Source organism: Sapajus apella, unplaced genomic scaffold (assembly GCF_009761245.1).
Source record: "Sapajus apella isolate SASKATOON/1434 unplaced genomic scaffold, GSC_monkey_1.0 scaffold49, whole genome shotgun sequence".
NCBI classification, from domain to species: Eukaryota; Metazoa; Chordata; class Mammalia; order Primates; family Cebidae; genus Sapajus; species Sapajus apella.
In genome coordinates this window covers 8,120,298-8,146,320 of record NW_022436989.1, presented here as the reverse complement: position 1 = coordinate 8,146,320, position 26,023 = coordinate 8,120,298, and the positions used below count along the sequence as shown (strand labels likewise).

Below are 26,023 nucleotides of genomic sequence, written 5' to 3'. Positions count from 1 at the left end.
AAAGGCTTACAAGACCAACCATTTTCTGTTTAATTTAAAAGGCTGGTTCATAATATGCAGAGAAAGACGCACATTTGCTTGCTACATTGAAGTTGCACAGTGTAATATATAGCCTTTCTCCCTCCTCTGGGTTACTTTAAAAATATTGATAAGTTGGATAGCTATTCCATATTTTCAAAGTGGTTATCAATGAACTTCTAACTTAAACAATTCTAGCACTTTTTAATGCCACTTTAATCTCAGTTTACTGCTTAAAGCTTCTGTAGATACCCATTTAAAAAATTCTTCTTAAAAACTAGGTAACTAAATTTAATAAACAATGAAAATAATGACAAAATGTTCAATGAAGAAAAAGGTTTATCCTGATATTGTGGCCAGAATGATAAGAAACTTTTAGAGGATGAAGTCTGCCTGGGAGGGTTTGCTTGGGAAAGTGGTAGTTTATAGCATAACATCTGATTTTGTGTGTTTGTGCCAAGGGTGTTTCCTTTCTGTCTTTTTCCTTTTTATAGGCTGCCACAATAGTGACACGTTTAATATTGATGAGTTTGACCTCCTGGGAGTTATCGTATATGCACCCTTTTTGAATACAAATGCTGTTTAATTTATATGGTAAACACATAGAATTTGGAGATTAGCATTTTAATCAACTCTAATCTCAGTATCTAATCTCAGTATTTTCTGCTTCCCGTACCTCTCCTTCTGTAAAAAAAAAAAAAAAAAAAAATCAGAAACCAGCTTTAGAAATGACAGCGAATGTCCTCTCCTGAAGAAGCAGGGTCTGTGTGTCAAACATAAAAGCAGCACCACGTGTAGTAACCTTTCTTAAACCATGTGTTCCAGCACATTAACAGTGTTCAATGAGATGATCAATAATTCAAGAAACAGAACAATCCATTCATTCAGCAAACAGTTATTGAACAGTCATGCAGAGGCAGGCAAGGGGGTTGTGTATGTGGCCGTGACACGATGGCACCTCTGAACTGGAATTGGGCTTCAGTTCTTCCCCATGTAAAAATGTCTTCTTTTTTGTTTAACTTTTCTCGTGGCAGGTCCAGCAGCTCTGAAGATCGGAGTGCATCTTCCAGCAGACAAGCTCTTCAGCCGGGGACAATGCATTCGATTCGCACGGTAGAGATTAAAGTCCCGGAGATAGAGGAAACGTTTTTCGCGCCCAGGTTCCGCGAGGAGCCGCGCGGGGGCCGAGGGGGCGGCGGCGGCGGGCGGGGAACCAGGCCCGGGCTGCGTCCTGCGCAGCCATTGGCGGGCGCCGCGCTCTGCACTGAGCATGTTCGCGCCCCGCCGGCCCCGAGCCGCAGCCGCAGCCGCAGCGACTGCAGCCACGGGAGCCGCCGCACATTATGCAAAGCGGCGGCAGATGCGAGCGGGGCCAGCCGGGCGCGCGTCGGCCTCCCCTCCCAGCAGCTCGCCCCGCCGCCGCCTGACTCTCCCGGGAGACTCCCCCGGCCCGGGCCCGGGGCCGAGGAGGGCCGCGATGGCCTGAGTGCCCGCGGCGCGGCGGCGCAGCAGCGGGATTGCACCATGGGGAACCAGGACGGGAAGCTGAAGAGGAGCGCAGGTGATGCCTCGCACGAAGGCGGCGGCGGCGGCGGCACCGAGGATGCGCTGGGGCCCAGGGACGTGGAAGCCACAAAGAAGGGGAGCGGGGGCAAGAAGGCGCTGGGCAAGCACGGCAAGGGGGGAGGGGGCGGCGGCGGGGAGTCGGGCAAGAAGAAGAGCAAGTCGGACTCCAGAGCCTCGGTGTTTTCCAACCTGCGGATCCGGAAGAATCTGTCCAAGGGGAAAGGCGCCGGCGGCTCCCGCGAAGATGTGCTGGATTCCCAGGCCCTGCAGACCGGGGAGCTGGACAGCGCTCACTCCCTGCTCACCAAGACTCCGGACCTCAGCCTGTCGGCGGACGAGACCGGCCTGTCGGACACCGAGTGCGCGGACCCTTTTGAGGTGACGCGGCCGGGGGTGCCTGGGCCTGCCGAGGCGAGGGTCGGGGGCCGGCCTATCGCCGAGGATGTGGAAACTGCCGCGGGGGCGCAGGATGGACAAAGGACCAGCTCGGGCTCGGACACGGACATCTACAGCTTCCACTCGGCTACGGAGCAGGAGGACTTGCTTTCCGACATCCAGCAGGCGATCCGCCTGCAGCAGCAGCAGCAGCTCCAGCTCCAGCTCCAGCCGCAGCAGCTCCAGGAGGCCGAGGAGCCTGCAGCGCCCCCCAGCGCCGTCTCCCCTCAGCCCGGGGCCTTCCTGGGCCTGGACCGGTTCCTGCTGGGGCCGAGCGGCGGGGCTAGGGAGGCCCCGGGCAGTCCGGACACTGAGCAGGCGCTGTCCGCGCTCTCCGACCTGCCCGCGAGCCTGGCCGCCGAGTCCCCGGCGCCCCAGCAGCCGCCGTCCCCCGGCAGCCTCCCGGCGGCCCAACCCGCGCCCAGAGACTCGCCGTCCTCCACGGCCTTCCCGTTTCCCGAGGCCGGACCGGGGGAGGAAGCGGCCGGAGCCCCGGCGCGGGGGGCTGGGGACACGGACGAGGAGGGCGAGGAGGATGCTTTTGAGGATGCTCCCCGGGGCTCTCCGGGGGAGGAGTGGGCCCCGGAGGTGGGAGAGGACGCCCCTCAGAGGCTGGGGGAAGAGCCCGAGGAGGGGGCGCAAGGACCTGGCGCCCCCGCGGCCGTTTCCCTGCCCGGCAGCCCCGCGCCCAGCCAGCGCTGCTTCAAGCCCTACCCGCTCATCACCCCCTGCTACATCAAGACCACCACCCGGCAGCTCAGCTCGCCCAATCACTCCCCGTCCCAGTCCCCTAATCAGAGCCCCAGGATCAAGAGGCGGCCGGAGGCCTCCCAGAGCCAAGGGTCCAGAACTGCCCTGGCCTCCGCGGCCGCCCCGGCCAAGAAACACCGGGTAGACGGCGGCCTCGCGGGCGGCCTGAGCCGCTCGGCGGACTGGACGGAGGAGCTGGGCGCCCGCACGCCCGGGGCGGGAGGCTCCGCGCACCTGCTGGAGCGCGGGGCGGCCGCTGACCGCGGCGGTGGGGTGTCCCCGGCACTGGCCGCCAAGGCGTCTGGGGCGCCCGCGGCTGCGGATGGCTTCCAGAACGTGTTCACAGGTGAGCGCGCCCTGCGGCCGGCCTCCGGGTCCCGAGTCGCCTGCCAATCAGGGCCTTCCCCTGCCTCCCGCCTTCCCTGGGCGCTGGAAGGCGGTGACCTGCTAGTGGCACGTCTCTTCTCCGTGGGGAATCCTTTTCCGCCCAGCGATCTTACCCCCCTCGGTGAAATGCCTTGGACATACTTGTCGGTTTTCTGTGTTCTCACAAGACCTTAAAGGGAACAACTTAGTTGCGTCTGTGCTAAGTCATCTCAAGAAACGGTTGCTCTGCCCATTTCACCAAAATGTCTGCTGGTCACAGTGTTTAGGGTCACGCCAGGGAGATAAACTCCTTCTTCATCTGGTTAGCGAAACTATCATTCTTCTCTTTTCATTTCTCATCACCACAGCATTAAAAAGAAAAAAAAAGTGGTCATGGTTCTTTTGCAAGAGTCAGTTTTGGAGGCACAAATCATTTATTGCAGTACAATCCAAAGGCAATCTCTGACAGCTCTAATATCTGTGTGTATATGTACACGTTTGGTGTGTATGTGATACGTAGTTTATATCTTGCAGCAATCAGGGTTTCACTACTTAGTGAAGTTAAGCAGTCACTCACTCCAGTTTGCTGATGTAAGAAAATCTGATACATGGAATTAGAAAAAATTAATAAATAAATATAATAGTAGGGATAATTTTCATTTAGCTTCATGGTTCAGCCCAGAAGAGCCTATAGTTTGGAGATAGTGAAGGTGAGAAGGCCAAAAGTACGTCTGGTCCAACTGGTACCACCCCTCCCGAGCACATGTTACAGACTCTCACACTCAGGGCAGCATAAAGCACAGGCAGAGCCTGTTTGCGGTCAATGTCAAGTAGTCTAATGAGTTTATCCTAGCTTACAGGCTTATAAGGCCCAAGGCCTTACCTTAAGAGCCCAACATGTTTACTTAACCTCTATTCTTTATTAAATGAACAAGAGTGTTAGAATTTAGTGAATGGAAAAAATATGAAAAGTGACTACCGATAGGTTTATGATAAATATTTGAAGGATTAAACATTTCAATTGCAATCTGAAAATTTTTAAATCATGTTATTTTAATAAATACATTATAAAACATTGCTTCGATGAAACTTCTCGGCAAAGAGCGACTTCTTGGTTGGCTAAATGCTGTTAATGTTGGGGTAGCCACTTTTATTGACCTCATTTTAATTTTCATCTGTGGGCTGCCTTTTATTTTGCCTTTATAGGGCCTTACCCTTAAAATAACTTCTATTGATTTCGCACACTCTTATTTTTCTTCTTTTCCATCCTTCTCTTTATTGTATAGATTGTTGAAAAGAATGTTGTAGTTTTATACTGTCTAGGTAATTGTAATAAAACAAAAACAAAATGCAAAACAAATAGAAAAGAAAGATCATTTTTGATAGAAGATTGCAAATTTTTCATTTTTGTGAATTTAATGTTGGTGAGGAGTCACATATTTTCTCTTTGACAGTCATGTATATATTTTTCTAAAAATGAAAATAATTCACCATAATGATTGTCAATCATTAATATTAATGATAGCTATTCCTAGTAGCATAAGACTTTGGAAATTTATTTCATTCATTTAGCAAATATATATATGTATATATACATGTGTATATACATTTGTATGCATATCTGTGGACACACACACACACACACACACACACACACACACTGAGCAGCCACAATGTGCTAGGCAGTGTTCTAGATGATAGCACACTAAGCTAGGCAGTATTCTAGATGTAGGTGACACATAGGACATTAAATCATGATTTTGCCTTTCTAAGGTTCACTGACTAGTGAGGAGGAGACATGAAATAAGTGCAGTGCACAGGAATATCTGTATAGATATAGACATGCAAATCACCGGGCTGGGAACATCAGGATGCAGTGGCTTATCTGCCTGGTGGCAAGGGGTGAGGGAAGAGGATGTGAGAGAGGCGGATGGAAGAGTCATAAGACCCTAAATAGGCTGAATGTTTGTTTTCCTTAAAAAAAAAAAAAAAGTGTCTTCTTGGAACTTGCATTTTATTTTAATATGCTAAATGTTACCAAATTTGAAATTTGGGACTTTTTGTAAAAGAGTCCTGTATAAGAATCACCTGGGTTTTGCTGACTTCTCCAGGCAATTTGTTTTTTAAATTGTGCAGAGTGAAAGTGCAGAGCTAGTCATTTTTACATGGACGTCATCTATTTTGTATTTGATGGTTGGATACAGCTGGATGGTAATCGGTGAATATATTTTTGTGTAGTGGCTTCCATATATTTATCTCATTCACTCAGCATTGTTTGGGAAAAAAGAATCAGTCAGTTTTACCTAACTTTGTAACTGGTGGGGAAATCTAGATAGAGAAAAAGGTGAAATAACTTTCTCAAGGTCACACTGTGATTCATTCAGAGGCAGATCCAGAAATAGAAACTGAGTCAATGATTCAAGTCCAATGTCTGTATCATTTCTGTTTGGATATTCAGTGTCTTAGGGCCATATGGATGGTAAAAACTGTTTACAAAAAATGTTATAGGATTCAGGGCCTTTATTTAATTAGATTTTCCAGTTTCTGTTTTTAATAAGGTATACTCTTTTAATGGTTGAACATCTGGCCTTCCTTGAGCTGGATGAAGGGTGATTGTTGGCCAGAGTGAACCAGATTTTCTCTAAGCAGCTCTCATGGAAACTGTGCTTATGGTGGTAGAATGAATCCAGATGGACACAGGTCCTTGTTTCTTAGCTGTCAACTCTTCATGTCATCTGGCACGACGTTTGCTTCTTTGCCTTCCTCCCCTATTTTTTATGGGTGTCTTGGAAATTACCAGAGGCTTAGGGGAACACTAGCATTGTCCTTAGGGAAATTTCTCTTTGGCCTTAATTTTGCATATATTTGGATCAATTAATTGCCAGCTGCCTTTGAAGCAGGTGATTATTATATCTATAAGGATCTTTTATTTTTAAACCATAGAATGAGCGTTGTCAGTGTTGCAGGAAGGAACAGATGTTTTTCGATTTTTACTGCCTTCCAAATGTAGAGAGAAAATACAAGTAAAAGGGATTTCTGTGGCACATGTTTGTGTCTCTTTGGTAGATCTAACAACATTTAGCCATGAGGAAGACAAAAACTTTATCTTATTTTAGATATTAAGAAACTGATGATGTCTTAGGCCATTGCATTTAAGTATTGAGTAATTAATTTGCTTGAAATACATCTTTTTCAGTGTTTAGTAGAAAAAATGGCACCTGAAATTCGGGAGGCTCCTTTACATATTAAGTGTAACAGAAGCTTGGTACTAGAGTTTTGCAGTTAATTAAAGTTCAGATATCTAACGAGTTAAGTTTGTGATGCTAAATCGATTTTGATAGGAATCTTTCCCAAGTCAATTATGTGCTTATCTTTTTTTAAACACATGGAATAAAAGTTTAATCTGTTTAAAGGGTTTAATGTCATCTTCAGGCACATCATTGTTGCATTTTATGAAAACATTAAAGATGTCCTCAACAGCTATTGAAGTGTGTGGGCTGTTGGCTTCAGTCTGTAATTTCTGAGCTTTTGTGTCTGTGTAGTTTCTTGGTTGTTTCCTTGCTGTCAGCTATTTATTGCTAGAGCTGCCTTTAGTCTTTTTGCTTCTGTCCCTCAGTGTTTTTGTAATTTGACTTTTCTGATCAATTTGTGATTGACTTACAATGCCTGTAATTATGATATTAGCTATACTTATTGTACTTCTAAGTGCCAGACTAAACGCCAGACTCTGTGTTGGCGCATTACGTAACTATATGTATTCCTTACAACAGTCTTGAAATGTAGCTGTTTATTCTCATTTTTCCAGTGAGAAAACCCAGGCTCAGAGAGTAAAGTAACTTCTTGCCTCAGGGCATTAAGCTAGTAGGCGGCCCATCCAGTATACATCCTTAGAAAACCAAATCTGTTGTTAATATGTATAAGATGAAACCAAGTAGATCAGGGAGCTTTTCCAAGACTAGCTAATTAATAAACCACATAGGCTCTAGAACTTGGATTGTGCAACTCTGATTTTGGCCTGTGTAAAAATTAGCTTGATTTTTTTTTTTTTTTTTTTTGAGATGGAATTTTGCTCTTGTCATTGAGGCTGGAGTGAAGTAGTGTGATCTCCGCCCCTGGGTTCAAGCGATTCTCCTGCCACAGCCTCCCAAGTAGCTGGGATTATAGGGGCCCGTGACCACACCTGGCTGATTTTTGTATTTTTAGTAGAGACAGGGTTTTGCCATGTTGGCCAGGCTGGTCTTGAATGCCTTACCTCAGGTGATCCACCCGCCTCAGGCTCCCAAAGGGCTGTGATCACAGGTGTGAGCTACCACGCCCGGCCTATCTTGATTTTTATGTCAATAGTGAGAAGGATCCACTCTAAGAGTATATATTTTCTAATATGGCTTGGTAAATTGTTACATTGGATGTTGTAAGGCCAGGAGTGGTCTGATTTCCAACAAGAGCCTCTGACAGAGTATAGATGTCCAGTTAATGTCTGACAAATGAATGAAGGTCAGAATCATCCCTGATGTGTATACAATGTCTTATTATACAAGGAAAGGGGTTTATATGAATGCTATTCTTTCCCCTAAATACTGCCTTACTGGGTTCCATATATCAGAAAAGAATTCGATAACATAAGTTGGGACTGGAACACTGATCTTGAGTCATTTTTTATTAGGTTGAAACATCCTTTCCCGTGGTTTCTTTAGGACTGTGGTTTGGATTGAAGTCAAGTGCACCAGTAGCTTCAGTGATGGGTTTTAATGACTGCTTTATGAGTTGAGGACTGGCCTTGTTTTAAGTGCATTTAGGCATTTGGATATAAGCCATGCATCTTTGAAATGGAACAGGTACTTTTAGTGCATTTCCTTCTGATTCTTGTGAAGAGATACAGAAAATACACAGTTGGATGAAGGTAGCAGTAGTTATTCTAACTACTTTTATTGTAGATATATTTGCAATCCTAGCTTTGCTGTTTAGCTAAGTTATTCTTCAGTAATTTTTCCTCATATCTATGAACGTAGAAGAATAATTTCAAATTAATGCTGTTAAGATTAAATGAAATAGCATACATAAAACCCCTACAGTTCTGCCTGGAACACAAGAGGCACTCAACTGGGACGATTTGCGCTCTTGACCGGATTTATTATCTTAAAAAATGTCGTTGTTCAAAGTGATCAGAACCAAATTTGTTAAAACAACTCTGAAATTGTATATGAAAACTTAGCAGGATACAAATTGACCAGATATTAGTTGAAAATTAGTATTTCTAGTCACCAGGTTTTTTTGGCAAATTGTTTATTAATGCATTTCTTTTTTTTTTTTCTGGAATTATAAGCATTTTTGTCAGTTATCAGATATTTTGTTTTGGGAGGTTTGGATAAGGAAAGCATATGATGGGGGTGTGGCTGTCAGATTTGGGGGAGGGTGCTGCTTTCCAAAGAAGGGGTGGGCAGAGGAGGCAGCAGCTGACACCCACAGTGTTTTATGCTCTGCACAGCATCTGGCTGCAACCCCCTGACTTTGCAGCTTTACCTTCCCACGATTTCCTTCATAAACTCTCTACTTTACACAAACTAATCTGCTTACTGTTCTATGAACATGCATTTCATTTCCCGACTTTGTGCCTTTGTCTTGCAGCTTTACCCTCTTTGAATACGTGATTTGTCTCTTTCAGTTTAGCATTTGAAAAGTGCTGATTGAATTCCATTTCCTCTTTGTATCTTTTCCAGCCAGACCTTACCTGCTGTCATCTCGCTTTCCCTGTACTTTTCTGTCTATATCATATTCCATGTGCTTCTTGGATTTAGCGATTCTTTTGGTCTTCTTTCTTGGATTCTTTTGGTCTTCTTTCTTGCCACCCCCTGCCTTTCTGTCCTTCCTCCTTGCCTGCTCACCCGATTCCATCCATCCATCATCTCCTCTCCTACTAATCTGTCCACAGACATCTCTTTGTGCCTTGCTGTGTGCCAGTCCATGTGCGATAGGCATTGACTGTACTGAGGTCTTGATGAATACTTGCTCGTTCATCATTTTTGGCGGTGATATAGACAAAGGCGTCCTACTGGCAATTAAAACCAGTTGAATTTAAGCTGGAAAATTGCTAAACTTTCTGGGCAGTCAAAATTAATTATTTTCATTTTTTTTTTCTGCCAGGGAATAAGAAGTGTTTGATAAATATCACTATTACTAGATGACCAGATACGCCCTACTCAAATTCCCTAGTAATCCTGGCATTTCCAAGATTCCCTTCCCTAGAGGATGTGGCAACATTGAGAAGGAGGAGTATCTGCTATATTTGGAAGGAACATAGAAGCAATAATAGTGGTTAAAAATCACTGTTCTATGTGAGAGGCATCTCAGTCAGGGACTCCATGGTACCTACTTTGTATAATACCTTTATAAATAGGAATAGGTTTTTTTTTTGGAAAAAAGAAAGAAAGAAAGAAGGAGAAAGAAAGAAAAAAGAAAAAAAGAGAATGAAGGAGAGGAAGAAAGAGGAAGAGGAAGAGGGAGAGAGAACGGAAGTGTTGCTTTATCGCCCAGGCTAGAATGCAGTCTAAAAATGGGTATTGAAAACCTCTTTTATACCAATAATTGTGCTTAATAATGGAGACAGGAAAAAATGAGGGAAGAAAATAACAAAAATGCAGCCAACCAATATTTCATTTAAACCTGTAAGTAGGTGTGATGTGGTGCTGATAAGAGTGTATATTTTGTGTATTTAAAGTGGAGAGTTCTATAAATGTTCATTAGGTTTACTTGTTCCGGATCTTAGCTCAAGTCGTGGATATCCTTGTTAATTTTCTGTCTCGTTGATCTGTCTAATATTGATGTTGAAATCTCCCACTATTATTGTGTGGGAGTCTAAGTCTCTTTGTAATTCTTATGTATCTGGGTGTTCCTGTGTTGGGTGCGTATATATTTAGGATCGTTAGCTCTTCTTGTTGCATTGATCCTTTTACTGTTATGTAATGTTTCCTTCTTTGCTTCTTTTGAACTTTGTTGCTTTAAAGTCTATTTTATCAGAGGCGACAATTGCAACTACTGCTTTTTATTTATTTATTTATTTTTGCTCTCCATTTGGTTGGTAAATCTTTCTCCATCCCTTTGTTTTGAGTCTTTGTGTATCCTTGCATGTGAGATGAGTCTGGATGCAGCATACCGATGGGTTTTGGCTTTTTATCCAATTTGCCTGTCTGTGTCTTTTGATTGGGGGATTTAGTTGATTTAAATTTAGGATTAATATTAATATATGTGAGTTTAATACTGCCATTTGATGTTAGCTGGCTGTTTTGCCCATTAGTTGATGTAAATTCTTCATTATGTTGATGCTCTTTACTTTTTGGTATATTTTTGGAAAGGCTGATACTTGTTCCTTTCTATGTGTAGTGGTTCTTTCAGAGCTCTTGTAAAGCAGGCCTGGTGGTGATGAAATCTCTGAGTACTTGCTTGTTCACAAAAGATTTTATTTTTTCTGCACTTATGAAGCTTAGTTTGGCTGGATATGAAATTCTGGGTTGAAAGTTCTTTTCTTTAAGGATTTTGAATATTGGCCCCCACTGTCTTCTGGCTTGTAGGATTTCTGCTGACAGATCTGCTGTGAGTCTGATGGGCTTCCCTTTGTGGGTAACCTGACCTTTCTCTCTGGCTGCCCTTAGTATTTTCTCCTTCATTTCAACCCTGGTGAATCTGACAATTATGTGCCTTGGGGTTGCTCTTCTTGAGGAATATCTTTGTGGTGTTCGCTGTATTACCTGGAGCTGAATGTTGTCCGGCCTTGCTAGGTTGGGAAAGTTTTCCTGAATAATATCCTGAAGAGTATTTTCCAGCTTGGATTCATTCTCTTCGTCACATTCAGGTACACCTATCAAACGTAGATTAGGTCTTTTCACATAGTCCCATATTTCTTGGAGACTTTGCTCATTCCTTTTTATTCTTTTTTCTCTAATCTTGTCTTCTCGTTTTATTTCATTAAGTTGGTCTTCAACCTGATATCCTTTCTTCTGCTTGATCGATTCGGCTGTTAAAACTTGTGCATACTTCGCAAAGTTCTCGTGTTGTGTTTTTCAGCTCCATTAATTCACTTATATTCCTCTCTAAATTGTCTATTCTCATTAGCATTTCATCAAACCTTTTTTTAAAGTTCTTAGTTTCTTTGCATTGGGTTAGAACAAGTTCCTTTAATTCCCAGAAGTTTCTTATCATCCACCTTTTGAAGGCTGCTTCTGTTAATGGAACACACTCGTTCTCCATCAGGCCTTGTTCTGTTGCTGATGAGGAACTGTGGTCCCCTGTAGAGGGAGAGGCGCTGTGATTTTGGGTATTCTCGGCCTTCTTAGGCTGGTTTCTTCCCTTCATTATAAATTTATCCATCTGTTGTCTTTATAATTACTGACTTTATAATTGAGTTTCTGAGTGGACGTCCAACTTGTTGATTCCCAGCGCCGGAATCTGAGCAACCCACTGCGCCGGCCAAAACAGCGGCATTAAGATTCGTGGTGCTTTTCTGACTCTGCACCGAGAACCGCTGCGCTGAGGTGCCGGCAAAACTGCCATGGCAGCCACAAGAGTCGCACTGGCGACCCATGGGACTCCTCCGCTGGGAATCTCCTGGTCCATGAGCAACAAAAATTCGTCTGAAAGTGTGGCGTCCTCTCGTTCTCTGCGCTTTCCCTGGGAGCTGCAATGCCGAGCTGCTAGTGATCAGCCATCTCGGATCTCTCTTGAAAATTAATTATTTTCAATGAGGTATGATTGAATCAGTAAAGGTAGAATGATACTTTATAGAACTTATGTTTATAGAAGAATATCTATTCTTGTTTCTGTAGGTTAATGTTAAAATAGTAATGACATCACAGTAACTGAACTTCCAAATATAAATTTTATTGCAATGAATGAAGAGGTCAAGGGAATAGAGAAAATTGTGTTCTTCTGTTCATTCCTGTTTCTATATTCTAAGTACTAACCTGATGCTAATAAAAGTTGGCATTAAGGAATCATTAGGAAGAAACAAAAAAATACTGCCTGTGATTTGATACTTACTAGATAAAATTTTAGTGACGTAGAAACTTTCTAAGGTTTCTTTAATATTAAAAATATCAATATATGGAATATATGACTTCTAATCAATTTGGAATGGTAGTAAAGCAAGGTAGTTATAACATCAAAATTCTAGGAATGAATAACAATTATTTCTGGATGCTATAATAAGGTAGTAACCACACTGGAAATTTATTGTCCTTTTGGTACCTGCTGCTTCACTATGGGTGAGAGGGAGGGAAGAATTCATGTCTTCTTCCTTTGTACAGGTGTACTTGGAAGTGTTGATTGGATGGGAAAATTACTGCCACTATTCTGTGATCCAGTCAGACTCCAACCTACCAGGAACCCACTGGAAGCTTCACTATCTGTTACCCTAGAGCTGCAGTGGACTGAAAATAGTCCTATCTTTTTCAGGAGGAATGGAATACTTTCTTGAGAAAATTAAGCCTATATTGTATTTCAAAATTATGCTTAAAAAGGCTCAGGCACTACTGAGTTGAATCTCTTTTTGTACTTCATGCAGAAGGGTCCTTTGTTGTAGTACCTGGTGAAATAGTGGACACGTATGAGAAGAAATTCTATGTCATTTAAATGGTTGTTTTAGGTAGGCAGGAGGGGAAAGAATGTTTATCGGTAAGCTAGTGTCAGCACTCTGGGAAGAGTGCAGGCTGAGAACAATCTACCTCCCTTTTCAGTTTTACCACCACTGTCCTATTAGGGCACAAGGCAATCGTTTCTTGCCTCTTGTTAATACCCTGGCTTTCCAGGTTGGAAGAGTAAATGCAGTCTTACTGGGAAGCTTCTTCAAGTCAATTTCAACACTGTGATTCTATAGAAATGATGATCCCAGCAGGTACCTTTTCTGTCTAATATTGACGCTCTGCATATTTGGAGCTTTCCTTTATTGGTAGAGCTGAAGAAAATTCCTATGCTGGAGGACCCATTTATACCATGGAGTGATTGATAGTGAGAGCAGTGATGTTTTGCCTTTGATAGTTTCTTTCTTTCTTTTTCTTTTTCTTTTTTCTTTTTTTTTTTTTTTGAGACAGAGTCTCGCTCTTGTTGCCCAGGCTGGAGTGTGGTGGTGAAATCTTGGCTCACCGCACCTCTGCCTCCCAGGTACCAGCAATTCTTCTGCCTCAGTCTCCCAAGTAGCTGAGATTACAGGCATGTGTCACCTCGCCCAGCTAATTTTGTATTTTTAGTAGAGGCGGGTTTTCTCCATGCTGGTCAGGCTGGTCTTGAACCCCTGACCTCAGGTGATCTGCCCACCTCGGCCTCCCAAAGTTCTGGGATTACAGGCATGAGCCACCACACCCGGCTGACTCTGATACTTTTGATCAATTTTTGATTTATGCTGAAGGAAATTTGGATTTGTTTGACTGTCATTATCTGACAGTAGGACTGTGTGTGTGTGTGTGTGTGTGTGTGCGGGGGGTGTTGTGTGTTGTGTGTGTGTGTTGTGTGGTGTGTGGTGTGTGCGCGTGTGTGTTGTGTGGCGTGTGTGTGGTGTGTGTGTGTGTGTGTGGTGTGTGGTGTGTGTGTGTGGTGTGTGGTGTGTGTGGTGTGTGGTGTGTGGTGTGTGTGTGTGGTGTGTGTTGTGTGTATGTGTGTTTGTGTGTGTGTGGTGTGTGTGTGTGGTGTGTGTGTGTGTGGTGTGTGGTGTGTCTGTGTGTGTGGGGGGTGTGTTGTGTGTTGTGTGTGTGTGTGTTGTGTGGTGTGTGCGCGCGTGTGTTGTGTGGCATGTGTGTGTTGTGTGTGTGTGTGTTGTGTGGTGTGTGTGTGTTGTGTGGTGTGTGTGTGTGTGTGTGGTGTGGGGTGTGTGTGTGTGTGTGTGTGTGTGTGTGTGTGTTTGAGACAGGGTCTTGCTCTGCCACCAGGCAGGAGTGCAGTGATATGCTCATGGCTCACTGCAGCCTCAAACTCCTGGTCTCAAGCAGTCCCCCCACCTCAGCACCTCAGCCTCCTAAATAGCTGGGACCACAGGCATGGGCCACTGGGGGCCTGGCTAAAAGTCTTTTTTTTTTTTTTTTTTGGACAGACAGTTCTCACTTTGTTACCCAGGCTGGTCTCAATAGGACCTTGTATTTTTGAACACTGATGTAGTGATTGTGTATAGCGGTTGATCCTGTGTTGTTATGAAAATATATGAAATGGAAAGCTATGTTATATCATATATGACTCGAAGATTTAGAGTATATGAAGACTTTCTAATATTGGTACAAAATATACTGAATTACTTTTAGTTCATCATCTGCAATGTAAGTCATCTCTTGTTCTTGGGTGGATTATAGGCTTTGCATTTTTCCTTACAGTTTAAACTGCTCAATAAAAGCAGTACTATTAATTTTCTTCAATATACTTTAATATATTGGTTTTTGTTATGTTTTCAATTTTTCCTACAATTGAATATGCTACTGAATTTTTATGAGTCTGGCATTCCATTTAGAAATGTGCATTGATATTAAAAATTTCTTAGAAACCGGAAGGGTAAAAGGTTTTGAGAGTTCCTAGGTTTGTTACATTAAAAAAAAAAAATAGTCTCACTGGCCTTAAACAATTACAGCTTGTTTGAGCCCATTAAGAAGCAAATGGACTAGAATAGAACTATTTCAGGATCCCAAATAAATGCATTTGAATACTCTGTGGAGAGTTTTGTAGGCAATTAGTCTCTTCATTATTGAGATACAAGCTTTATATTTTATAAGTATAATAAGATAAATGAGGTAACAATAGGGATAATCTTTTACAACTCATTTTTTAACCTATATACTTGTAGATAATTGGCTTCTTTTTCTTATAGCCAATACTTGCCTGTTTGGAGAGGTAAGTTATGTGAGCTTCTCTGTGGGAAGTGATACAGTTTGCAGCTGACCAAAATGTTCTTCTATAAGCCAGTTATATCTTCTGTCCTTTCCGTGCTATTTTGGTTAAATGGCCTTGGGGATACAAAATGTGTGGATGGTATCCTTGCAGTTTCTTTCAGGATATAGGGTTTGATCTGCCTCTGTTCAATTTTTAGAAAAATCCAGAAGTATGTGGACTCTGTTGGATTCAATATTTTAGGGATAGGCAGAGAGGGTTGTGTAAGAACTGCAGTGATTTAAGTTGAGAGACGTGACTGGGCTGACAATGTGATACCAGTGAAAAGGTGATCCTTTAACTTTTTTTTTTTTTTTTTTGAGACAGGTCTCACTGTCTCGCCCAGGCGGGAGTGCAGTGGCACCATCTCAGCTTACTGCAACCTCTGCCTCCCAGGTTCAAGCAGTTCTCTCGCTTCAGCCTCCTGAGTAGCTGGGACTACAGGCTCATACCACCACGCCCAGCTAAGTATTGCATTTTTTGGTAGAGACGGAGTATCACCATGTTGGCCAGGCTGGTCTTGAACTCCTGACCTCAGGTGATCCATCTGCCTTGGCCTCCTAAAGTGCTGGGATTTCCGGTGTGAGCCACCGCTCCCGGCTCATGCCTTTAATCTTTAACTCGGATTATTTCTCTGAGGCGCCTCATTTGACTCTAAATTCACAGATCATTTTCTTATCATCTACTTTGGGATAATAAAACCTTGGTATGTGGCTTTAGCTTTAGCTTGAGGCTAAGCCCCTGAGGTTGAGCCCCCAGTTCCCTTTTGTATGTGTCCTCTTGGCTTTGTCAGTTACCAATAGACCGCTAGATTTGTGTCTGTAGTTTCTGTATTGTTTCTGGACATCAGACATATCTCACTTGGGTATCACAGGCCTAGGATGTTCACTGTATCTAAAACTATACTTACTACTTTTCCCATCTTCTTGACACCCTCCTTCCGGGTCTCCCAATCAAGCCATTGCTGTCCAGCTCTGCCATATTCTTTGATTCCTCCATCCTTCTCATACTTTACACCAAATTATCTTCTTATTTTCTCTATTCTTTTGATTCATGCTGAAGGAGATTTGGAGTTGTTAGACTGTCATTATCTGACAGTAGGACCGTGTGTGTGTGTGTCTCTGTATGTGTGTGTGTGTGTGTGTGTGTGTGTGTGTGTGTGTGTGTGTGTGTTTGAGACAGGGTCTTGCTCTGCCTAAATCTCTTTAATATGTCTTCTAATTTCTATTTCCATTGCCTGTAACCTTCCTAATTTAAATCCCTATCAACAGCCTCCTCAACCTTCTCCTGTCCCCAACCTGCCTCTTCCCTACTCCATTCTGCACGAAGCAAGAGAGTCAACTATTTAAAATACACATTTGAACTGGTTGGTTCCAGTATAGAAACATGTCATTGGTCCCCTATCACCCTGAGCCTACAGTTTAAATTCTTTACTATGTATATATTAAATATATTAATATAGACATTGTGTTATTTAGCATATGTAAATTATGTATTATATATAATAGACATTATATATATTTAATACCTATTAATATTTAATGCTCTGTATTTTGTCACATCAGTGTTTAGAATCTACTATTCTTCATCTCTTCCTAAGTACTTCAGTGGTTTTTCAGATATCTCATGTTTTCTCTGGTAGTTTTAGGTATTATTAACACTTTTTCTTCCTGGTCCTCAGAGAACAAAAGAATCCATTTAGTTGTATTCATGAGAATCCATTCAGTCTGTGACAGACACCCATCAGTCCATGCAAAACTCATTTTGTCCTTATTGTACTCCCTGCATTTTCTTTCTCTGTCTTTCTTTCTCTCTTTTTCTTTTTCTTTCTTTTTTTTGAGACAGAGTATCACTCTGTCACCCAGGCTGGAGTGCAGTGGCACAATCTCAGCTCACTGCAACCTCTGCCTCCCGGGTTTAAGGGATTCTTCTGCCTCAGCCTCCCGAGTAGCTGGGACTACAGGCATGCACTACTACACCCAGCTAATTTTTGTGTTTTTAGTAGAGACGGGGTTTCACCATATTGGCCAGGTTAGTCTTGAACTCCTCACCTCGTGATCTGCCAGCCTCAGCCTCCCAAATACTGGGATCACAGGCGTGAGCCACTGCACCCGGCCATCCCTGCATTTTCACTTCCCATTCCAAAGCCTCTAGTAGACATATAGAACTGCTTTATGTATTGCCCTCTTTGAATTTGTATGCATTTTTGTAAAGTACATAGTATTTCTGTTTATGTTTGGTTTATAAAACACTCTGAGTTGTAGACCTCATTCTATTTCTTAAAAAGAACAAAACCATACTCAGCTGACTTTGAAAAAAATCTACAAACTTTTCTGGGTGGATTTCCACCTCGTTTTTTGCTTCCCACTGTTATATAGTATGCCTAAGAATGAAAGTCCCGCTGGGTAGTTCAACACCAAGGGCACTATTCACCTTTTATTGTGTGTGAGTAAGGTGCCCTAGAGTTGTGCAATGTGGTGGCTCTGGGTACATTCCCTAGATTTATTTTAAACATTAGCATGATGATGAACATCTAGATTCCTGTATTTCTCAGCCACCACAGAAAACACTCTGATGAATATTTCCATACAGAGAGCTATGTGAGAACTTCTCTGGGATATACATTTGGAAGTGGAATTGTCAGGACATTAAATAAAAGGTTTAATTGGTGTAGGTACTGTCAGATTAGTTTCCAGAATGCCTTTCTAGTTTATGCCTCATTAGCGTGGCAAATTGGCATTATCCAATTTCCACTAATCCAATGAGGGAAAGTGGTATCTCATTGTTTTACTTTGTATTTATCTGCTGAATAATGCTTTTGAGAAAAACTGTTGTATATTTTTAGCCATTTAGGTTTACCCTTCTGCAAATTGCCTGTTCATATCCTTTTACATTTTTCTGTTGAGTTTCCTGACTCTCTCTTTGTTTAGTCACTGAGGTTCCTGTGTAGTCTAGATATTATTCTTTTACCAATTTTAGAGACATGATAGATTGTCACTAAGCCTCTTCCTGGCTTTTGCTTAGCTTAGAGACCAGAAATCTAAAAATGACATTTCTCAGACTCCCTTGTGGGTTGTATTTCAGATGTGATTTAGGTTTGATGAATTTATGCCATGTTTAGAAGGCCTTAGTAAGTCCTAAGATTGACTTCTGTTGTTTATACTTGGAAGCACAGCTGAAAAACTCTGATTCTTCCAGGACAGTGTTAGCAGGGGTCTAGTGTTCAGGTGCTAGCTTTACCGTAGCCCAAAAGTGGGGCTTGGTTCGCCCATGTAGCTGGTGTGGCCGGCAGCAGGGGTAGCATCCAGCGATGAGGAATCCTGCTCCTAGCAGTGGAAGTGTGCTTTTATCGCTCACAACTTTAGATTGGAGATGAGGCAGTCACTTCTTTGGTGGCCTGGTCCTGTATGGTGGCTTTGTGAGTAGTTTCTAAAAAGATGCTAGAACCTCTTTATCTAGGCCCTCTACAATGCCGTAAACCAAGTAGTACTCTATAGTAAATCTCTTCCTATTTAAATGATTTGGAGAGGATTCAGTTCTATGTAATCATGGGATCTTGATATATAGAGTCAGTTTTAGATATAAAAGATCTTCCCTAATATTTATCCTTCTTTTAAATGTGTAGTGGCCTTGGTTGAACCAAAATACTTAATTTTGATATAGTCAAATCTTTTTTTTTGTTTTTTGAGATAGGGTCGCATTCTGTTGCCCAGGCTGGAGTACAGTGGTGCGATCACAGCTCACTGCAGCCTTGACTTCCCAGGCTGAGGTGATCCTCCCAGCTTAGCCTCCCAAGTAGCTGGGACCACAGGCATGCATCACCACGTTCGGCTAATTATTTTTGTATTTTAAGTAAAAATGGGGTTTTGCCATGTGGCCCAGGCCGGCCTGGAACTCATGAACTGCCTGCCTTGGCCTCCCAAAGTTCTGGGATTATGGGTGTGAACCACCATGCCTAGGCAAATCTACCGTTAACCTAAGGTTTGTGTTATTTTTGTCTCATTTAAGAAATTCTCTTACTCCTATGTTATAAAAATTCTGCCCTCTCTATTATTCTGTTAACTTTATCATCTCGCCCTTTACATTTAAGTCTTTGAGGTAATGTCCTCTTCAGTGCATGGTGTAATGTAGGGCTCTAGTTTTTTTTCTCCACAAGCTAGTTTCCCAGCATCATCTACTCAATAGTCTTTTGCTCATTGGTTTTTGATACTACCTTTAGGTCATTCCCATATACAGATAAGTCTATTTCTGAGGTTTCTATTCTTTCCTTTTATGTATATGTTTCTGTCTTCAGCAAGTACCATATGGTTCTTATAAATGTGACTTTGCAAAATGTCTGATGATCTCCAAAAGAAGTATCTCCTTTTTCAAAGTTAACTTAGTTCATCAGTATGGACCCTAGAGTTTTCCTATAAATTTATTTTTATTTTATTTTATTTATTTATTTTTTTGAGACGGAGTCTTGCCCTGTCACCCAGGCTGGAGTGCACTGGCAGTCTAGGCTGAGTGCAGCCTCCGCCTCCCAGTTCAAGTGATTCTCTCACCTCAGCCTCTCGAGTAGCTGGGATTACACGTGCCCACTACTGTGCCCGGCTAATTTTTGTATCTTTAGTAGAGATAGGGTTTCATCATGTTGGCTAGGCTGGTCTTGAACTCCTGGCCTCAAGTGATCCCCTCACCTTGGCCTCCTAGAGTGCTGGCGTTACAGGTGTGAACCACCATACTCGGCCTCCATATAAATTTAGAATAGGTTGTTGAGTTTCTTAAAAAATCATGAAGGTGTTTAATTGAGATTTTACTCAATTTGTAGATTAAATTGAGGACTGCTTCCATATAATATCATTTTTATCTGAGAATATGAAAGATCTCTTCATTTATTCAGATAATCTTTTATTCATTTTAATAGAGTTTAGACTTTTCTCCACAAAGAATTTGTGTTTCCTTTACGGATCTATTTCCTGATGCTTCATATATTTTATTGCTAATGGAAATGGAATCATACTTTAGTTTTATTTCTAGTTGATTATTGTCAGGGTAAAGAAATGTTTTCAGTATCTATTATGTATATAAATATTGTATGATTTCCTTTATGAATGTTGTTTAAACATAAAGTTTATTTGGTAAAATCTATAGTTTACAGTTATATGAGATTTTAAAGGTACTGCTTTTTTTTACAGCAAATAATTGAAATATCATAGGACAGTATACATTGTATAGATTCTTTTGAAATTATTGTGGCTTTCTTTTTAGCATTAAGTATGATAAGTTTTCGTGGATTTCCATATTCTCTTTGGGGAGCCAGAATCCTAAAACACAGAAACATTATTAGTATTTTAATTGAGTATGTTGTGTTTTGCATTCAACGTTAATAAAAATCTCACTAATTATTTAAAATACTTCAAAAGCATAATATACACAACTATATAATATTTTATCCAATCAGAAAACCATTCATCCCCAAGTATCCATTACATACTTTTTCTTAGATTGCCTTCTAACTTTTGGGATGCCTTTTGACATCTTCATACGATCTTCTTCTTCCACCTAACTCTTACTAAATAAATAGTGCTTTCTCCCCAGGCTTCATATGTAGTCTATGTTAACATCTACCTGGAAGGTTGCTTTCCCTGCATGTTGATAAATTCAAATTCCTAGCTCAGATCTCTCTTGTGAATTTCAGGTGCTAATTGGTTACTGTGTTTTGTTGTCGTTGTTGGGACAGAGTCTCACACTGTCACTCAGGCTAAAGTGCAGTGATGCGATCTCTGCTCACTGCAACCTCCACCTCCTGGGTTCCAGCAATTCTTATGCCTCAGGCTCCCCAGTAGCTAGGGTTACAGGCATGTGCCACCACATCTGGCTAATTTTCATATTTTAGTAGAGACCCTGTTGGCCAGGCTGGTCTCAAACCCTGACCTCAAGTGATCCGCCCACCTCAGCTCCCAAAGTGCTGGGATTACAGGCATGAGCCACCATGTCCGGCTCCTATTTTCTTTTAAACATCTTTATATAGATATGGGAATAGTTTCAAAATAGTTTCTTTTCTCCAAACTCAGCCTGCTCCCTCACGTATTAGATTCCTGGTGGATAATGCCATCTAGCACAGCCCTTTGCCCAGTTTCTTAAGTTAGAAGTCTGGAAGTTGTACAAGCTTGCCAAGCTATCCAGCTCTTCCTCCTCCGTATAGTTAATTAGTCTCTACATCCTGTTAAGATATACCTCCAAAAATATGTTTTTAAATACTCATCCCCTCCTTTCCAGGAGGATTTTTAAAGCCACTCTCCAAGTTTTCCAGTAGCTTTCCATTGACTGTAGGAACACCATTGAAACCTGAGATATACATTGAAGCAGAAGACTGAATGTGTTCAGGATGAAGGAGCTAGATTTGTTAGCCATTTGTATGATTTCAAGTCAGCATAAGGAAGGCCATACCTTATAGAATGTCCAGTGTTGGAATGTGTGGTCTTGAGAGGAACAGTGTCATCATCACCGGAGATGTTAAAATAGACTGAATGAAGATCCAGTGGGGTGGCCACAGACCTGGAGAGGCTGAACTTGATCACTGATGTTCTTTCCAACTAGAAGAGTTGATGATGTGTGCCGTGAAAGGTCAGAGCAGCAGCTCTGGTCTGCGTGACTCATTCCTTTTCTTTGAGACTGCTTTAAATATTTAAGTAAAACTCTTCAGCCAAGTGATTTTAGAAGGTGCCACCTATTAGATTCACTTTTGTGGATTTAACTTAATAGATATGAAAACTAAATTAAAAAAACATTTTTTTCTTCTGACTTTCTATGGTTTTTCCCTTTTAATCTTGATTTATTTCACGATCTTTAAAAAAAAAATAACAAGAAATTCATAACCTGCCATAGGTCCTGAAAAGTGATTGGTAGTTATCCTCATATATGCTCTATGATATTCTCTTTTAAACTTCATTAGATTTATTAGATTACATTTCTCTATTTATTTTTGTCATTTTCAGCCTTTGGCAAATCGAAGTTGGATAGTTACTTTTTCTTTCTTCCCCAGAAAAGAAAATGCCTTCATGGTAATCAAATTGAACTTCATATAATTTTTAATAGACTATGTAGTGACTACTAGTGAGAACTCTCTATAACAAAGTCAGTTTTTAAATGCTGTCCCAGTATGACATATTTGCTATGATTGATGTGGAACACATCTTTCCATACCCTTCTCAATATTCCTAATGTTAAGTAACATAAATGCATCAAATGTGCACCTTAGCTCACCACAGAGAACAGTCAACTTCTTCAACACAATCATGAAGACATATTGTAGGCACTTGTTTGTGAAGACTGAGAGGATCTTCCTGTAAGAGTGTCTAAATCAAAGGCGCACCTAGGTTCAGTGAGTTTTGATTCCTCCAGGGGTAGTAGAGTTTCGCCCTCCTTTATGTTGGTCCAAATCCCTTTATGAGCTGCGATCATCTTCTTTGTAGCTGAGGGCAGGGAGTTCATTATCCTTGTGTGCTTTGTGACTTGTTTCCTTAATGATTTGTCTAGCTGTTGGACTTCATGTTTGTTTTCTTTGAAACAATCCTAGATATTTATCCTTGTAGCTGTCTTCCTCTTACTATAAAACCTGCAGCATTTTGTACTTAACACTAGACATGATCATTTCTATTTGATCTTAAATGGCCCTCCTTATTTAGTTTTTTCTTATTTATCCAGTGTAGTCCATTAGTATGTGAGATACACATATGTGATATGTCTGTATTCACGGACATCATAAACTTAAGTAATTATCATTAATGTTTTATAATAGATTTGCTTGTCAGCGGCCTTATTTCCTCCTATTATTTCAATTGGTAGATAAAATGGGATATCAGGGAAGTTTATTAGATAGTTATGTCTGAGCTATAAGGTCAGAGAAAAATTTAATGTGAAAAGACATCTGTTTTAATTTCCATTTTGCATAAGACATAGTGGCATGGAAGAAACAGAAACCTATGTTGACACCTTTTAAAATATCGCAACTGTCTTGTTCATCCTTCAACCATTAAAAAACACACAAAAGGAGCCAGGTGCTGTAGCTCATACCTGCAGTCCCAGCACTTTGGGAGGCCAAGGCGGATGAATCACCTGAGGTTAGGAGTTCAAGAGCAGCCTGTCATGGTTTCACCATGTTGGTCAGGCTGGTCTTGAACCCCTGGCCTTGTGATTCACCCGCTTCAGCCTCCCAAAGTGCTGGGATTACAGGTGTGAGCCACCGTGCTCGGCTGTATTATTATTAGTTAAGGGCAGGGGGCATGTTTTCTTCAGATTATCTTCATCTAGTAGGCCTAGGACATTCTTTGGCAATATGATGGACTCTTGAGTGCTTGGTTCTCTTTCCCAACCTCCCAGTTCCACTAAGGATGTTTAATTAAGGCAATGTCTTCTAAACAGACTGTTTTAAAAATGTTCCTCTTTGGCCAGGTGCAGTAGCTTACACCTGTAATCCCAGTACTTTGGGAGGCCGAGGCGGGTGGACCACGTGGTCAAGAAATCGAGACCATCCTGGCCAACGTGGTGAAACCCCGTCTCTACTAAAAATACAAAAATTAGCTGGGCATGTTTGCATGCACTTGTAATCCCAGCTACTCGGGAGGCTGAGGTAGAAGAATGGCTTGAACCCGGGAGGTGGAGGTTACAGTGAGCCGAGATCACGCCACTGCACTCCAGCCTGGGTGACAGAGCAAGACTCCGTCTCAAAAAAAAAAAGTTTCTTCTTGGGCTTTGGTCATTGTAAGTAGGTTGTTAGCTCCTGCAGGGCACAGATCACATGGTCTGTTTCTTTTATATCCTAATGCAGAAAGTTGGTCGGAAGCTTTTCCCAGAGTTGCTGGCTGAGTCAGAAGTAGAAGATCCCTGGAATAAAAATCAGGAGAGCAGAGTGTGCGTCCAGTTTTGACCCTGCCTCTTTCCAATCTTATGACTTTGGACAGACTCTAGAACCTGTTCATTTCTCAGTTTCTTTGAAGTTGTGATGATAAACCCTTGCTCTACCTACTTCACAGAGCTGACAGTAGATGCAGAAATGCCTTTTACGTTGTATAGTTCTGTTCAAATAAAATATCTTTTACTTTTTATAGTGTCAGTGGTCACAGGCCTAATAAAACTCCAGTGCAACTATAGCTGATTTTACTTCTTCATCGTGCAAGAGGATTGCAACATTTGTTTTGATGGCGAATCAAAACGTCCCCCCCAACTGCAGTGTCCATGTTTATCTAGGCTTGTGATTTTCGCTTCCCAAGGTAAGAGAAGTATTTTTAGCTAGTATATGACTGCAAAGCTGATTCCACAAACTTCACTTTCGATTAGCCACAGTGTGGAAGCATATGTGGGAAGAGCACGAGGGAATTAGTACAGCAATAATTGGAGAATATTAATGATGAATAAGTCCCTAACTCTCATTTAACGAATATTATTTTTGATGTGAATTTAATAAACATAGTAAAACAAATAATGCAGGCCCCCCACTTTTGAAACAGTGTCTCACTCTGTTGCCCAGGTTGGAGTGCAATGGCGCGATCTCGGCTCACGGCAACCTCCGCTTCCCAGGTTCAAGTGATTCTGCCTCAGCCTGCTGAGTAGATGGGATCACAGGCATGCGCCACCACACCTGGCTAATTTTGTATTTTTAGTAGAGATCGGGTTTCTCCGTGTTGGTCAGGCTGGTCTCAAGCTCCCAACCTCGGGTGATCCGCCTGCCTCGGCCTCTGAAAGAGCTGGAATTACAGGCGTGAGCCACTGCGCCTGGCCTACAAGACCTTTTTTAAAAAAAAAAAACAAAAAAACTCGAGGTTAGGAATTCTAGCAAGCAGTGTCATAAATATTACCTTGTTGTTAAAATCTACTGAATGTAGGGGAAAAAACCCAAAACTTGGTGGATGAAGATATTTCAATCTGTGATTAGCTTGCCTGTTACCATACTATTTCAGATGCTTTTGGATCCAACCTATGGTTTACCATACTATTTCAAATGCTTTTAGAGCCAACTTATGATTTTCTTCTTTTAAGTTGAACCAAAATTTTTGATCGTATTTACAAGTAGAGAGTGTTTGAAGTATATCTTGATAATTAATAATAACAGGTAACATTTATTGGGTACTGTGTTAAGCCTGCTACAAAAATTGTTTCAGAATTTTCACAGTAATCCTGGGAGGTAATGAGGATGATAATTTCCAGTTTACAGATGAGGAAACAGGCTTACCAGCGGTTATATAACTTGCCTAAGGCCGTACCTAGCATAATAGAAGTATCGGTGTTACTAGAAAGGGGTCCCAATCCAGATCCCAGGAGAGGGCTTTTGGGTCTTGTACAGGAAAGAATTCAGCGCGAGTCCTTAAAGTAAAAGCAAAGAAAGTAAAGGAAAAAAGAATGGCTACTCCATAGACAGAGCAGCCCTGAGGGCTGCTGGTTGCCCATTTTTATGGTTATTTCTTGATTATATGATTATATGTCAAACAAAGAGGGATTATTTATGCGTCCTCTTTTTAGACCATGTAGGGTAACTTCCTGATGTTGCCATGGCACTGGTGGGACTGCAGCAGTGAGGATGACCAGAGGTCACTGGTCAGCATCTTGGCTTTGGTGGGTTTTGGCCGGCTTCTTTACTGCAACCTGTCTTATCAGCAAGGTCTTTATGATCTCTATCTTGTGTCAACTTCCGACTCATCCTGTGACTAAGAATTCCATAACCTCCTGGGAGGTAGGTCTCCTTCTTATTTAGCCCAGCCCCTATTCAAGATGGAGTCACTCTGGTTCAAACACCTCTGACATCAGGACTGGGATCCAGGCAGTGGCTTCCATAGCTTATGCTATGGCTGCAATACTGTGCATCCCCACGTGGGTATCCTTCATGAAGTCAAGGTACAGAGTCCATGTGTGTTCAGTGGAAAAGAATGGGCAGAAAATAAGGAACACTTTCCATTCTATAAAAGAACGAGAGAATTATTCATGGTTGTAGTATTCTAGCTTTCTTCGGTTCTATATA

At 41.9% G+C, this 26,023-nt stretch overlaps 1 protein-coding gene across 1 annotated transcript in view; it reads left to right on the top strand.

The window, feature by feature from the left end:
* The first annotated feature begins 1,323 nt into the window (after nt 1-1,323).
* Nucleotides 1,324-26,023, top strand: part of FMN2 (formin 2) — a 378,526-nt gene continuing 353,826 nt past the window's right edge. The window contains 1 exon segment of the mRNA XM_032242253.1: nt 1,324-3,115. Coding sequence (XP_032098144.1) covers nt 1,543-3,115 — 1,573 coding nt within the window. The 5' untranslated portion in view covers nt 1,324-1,542.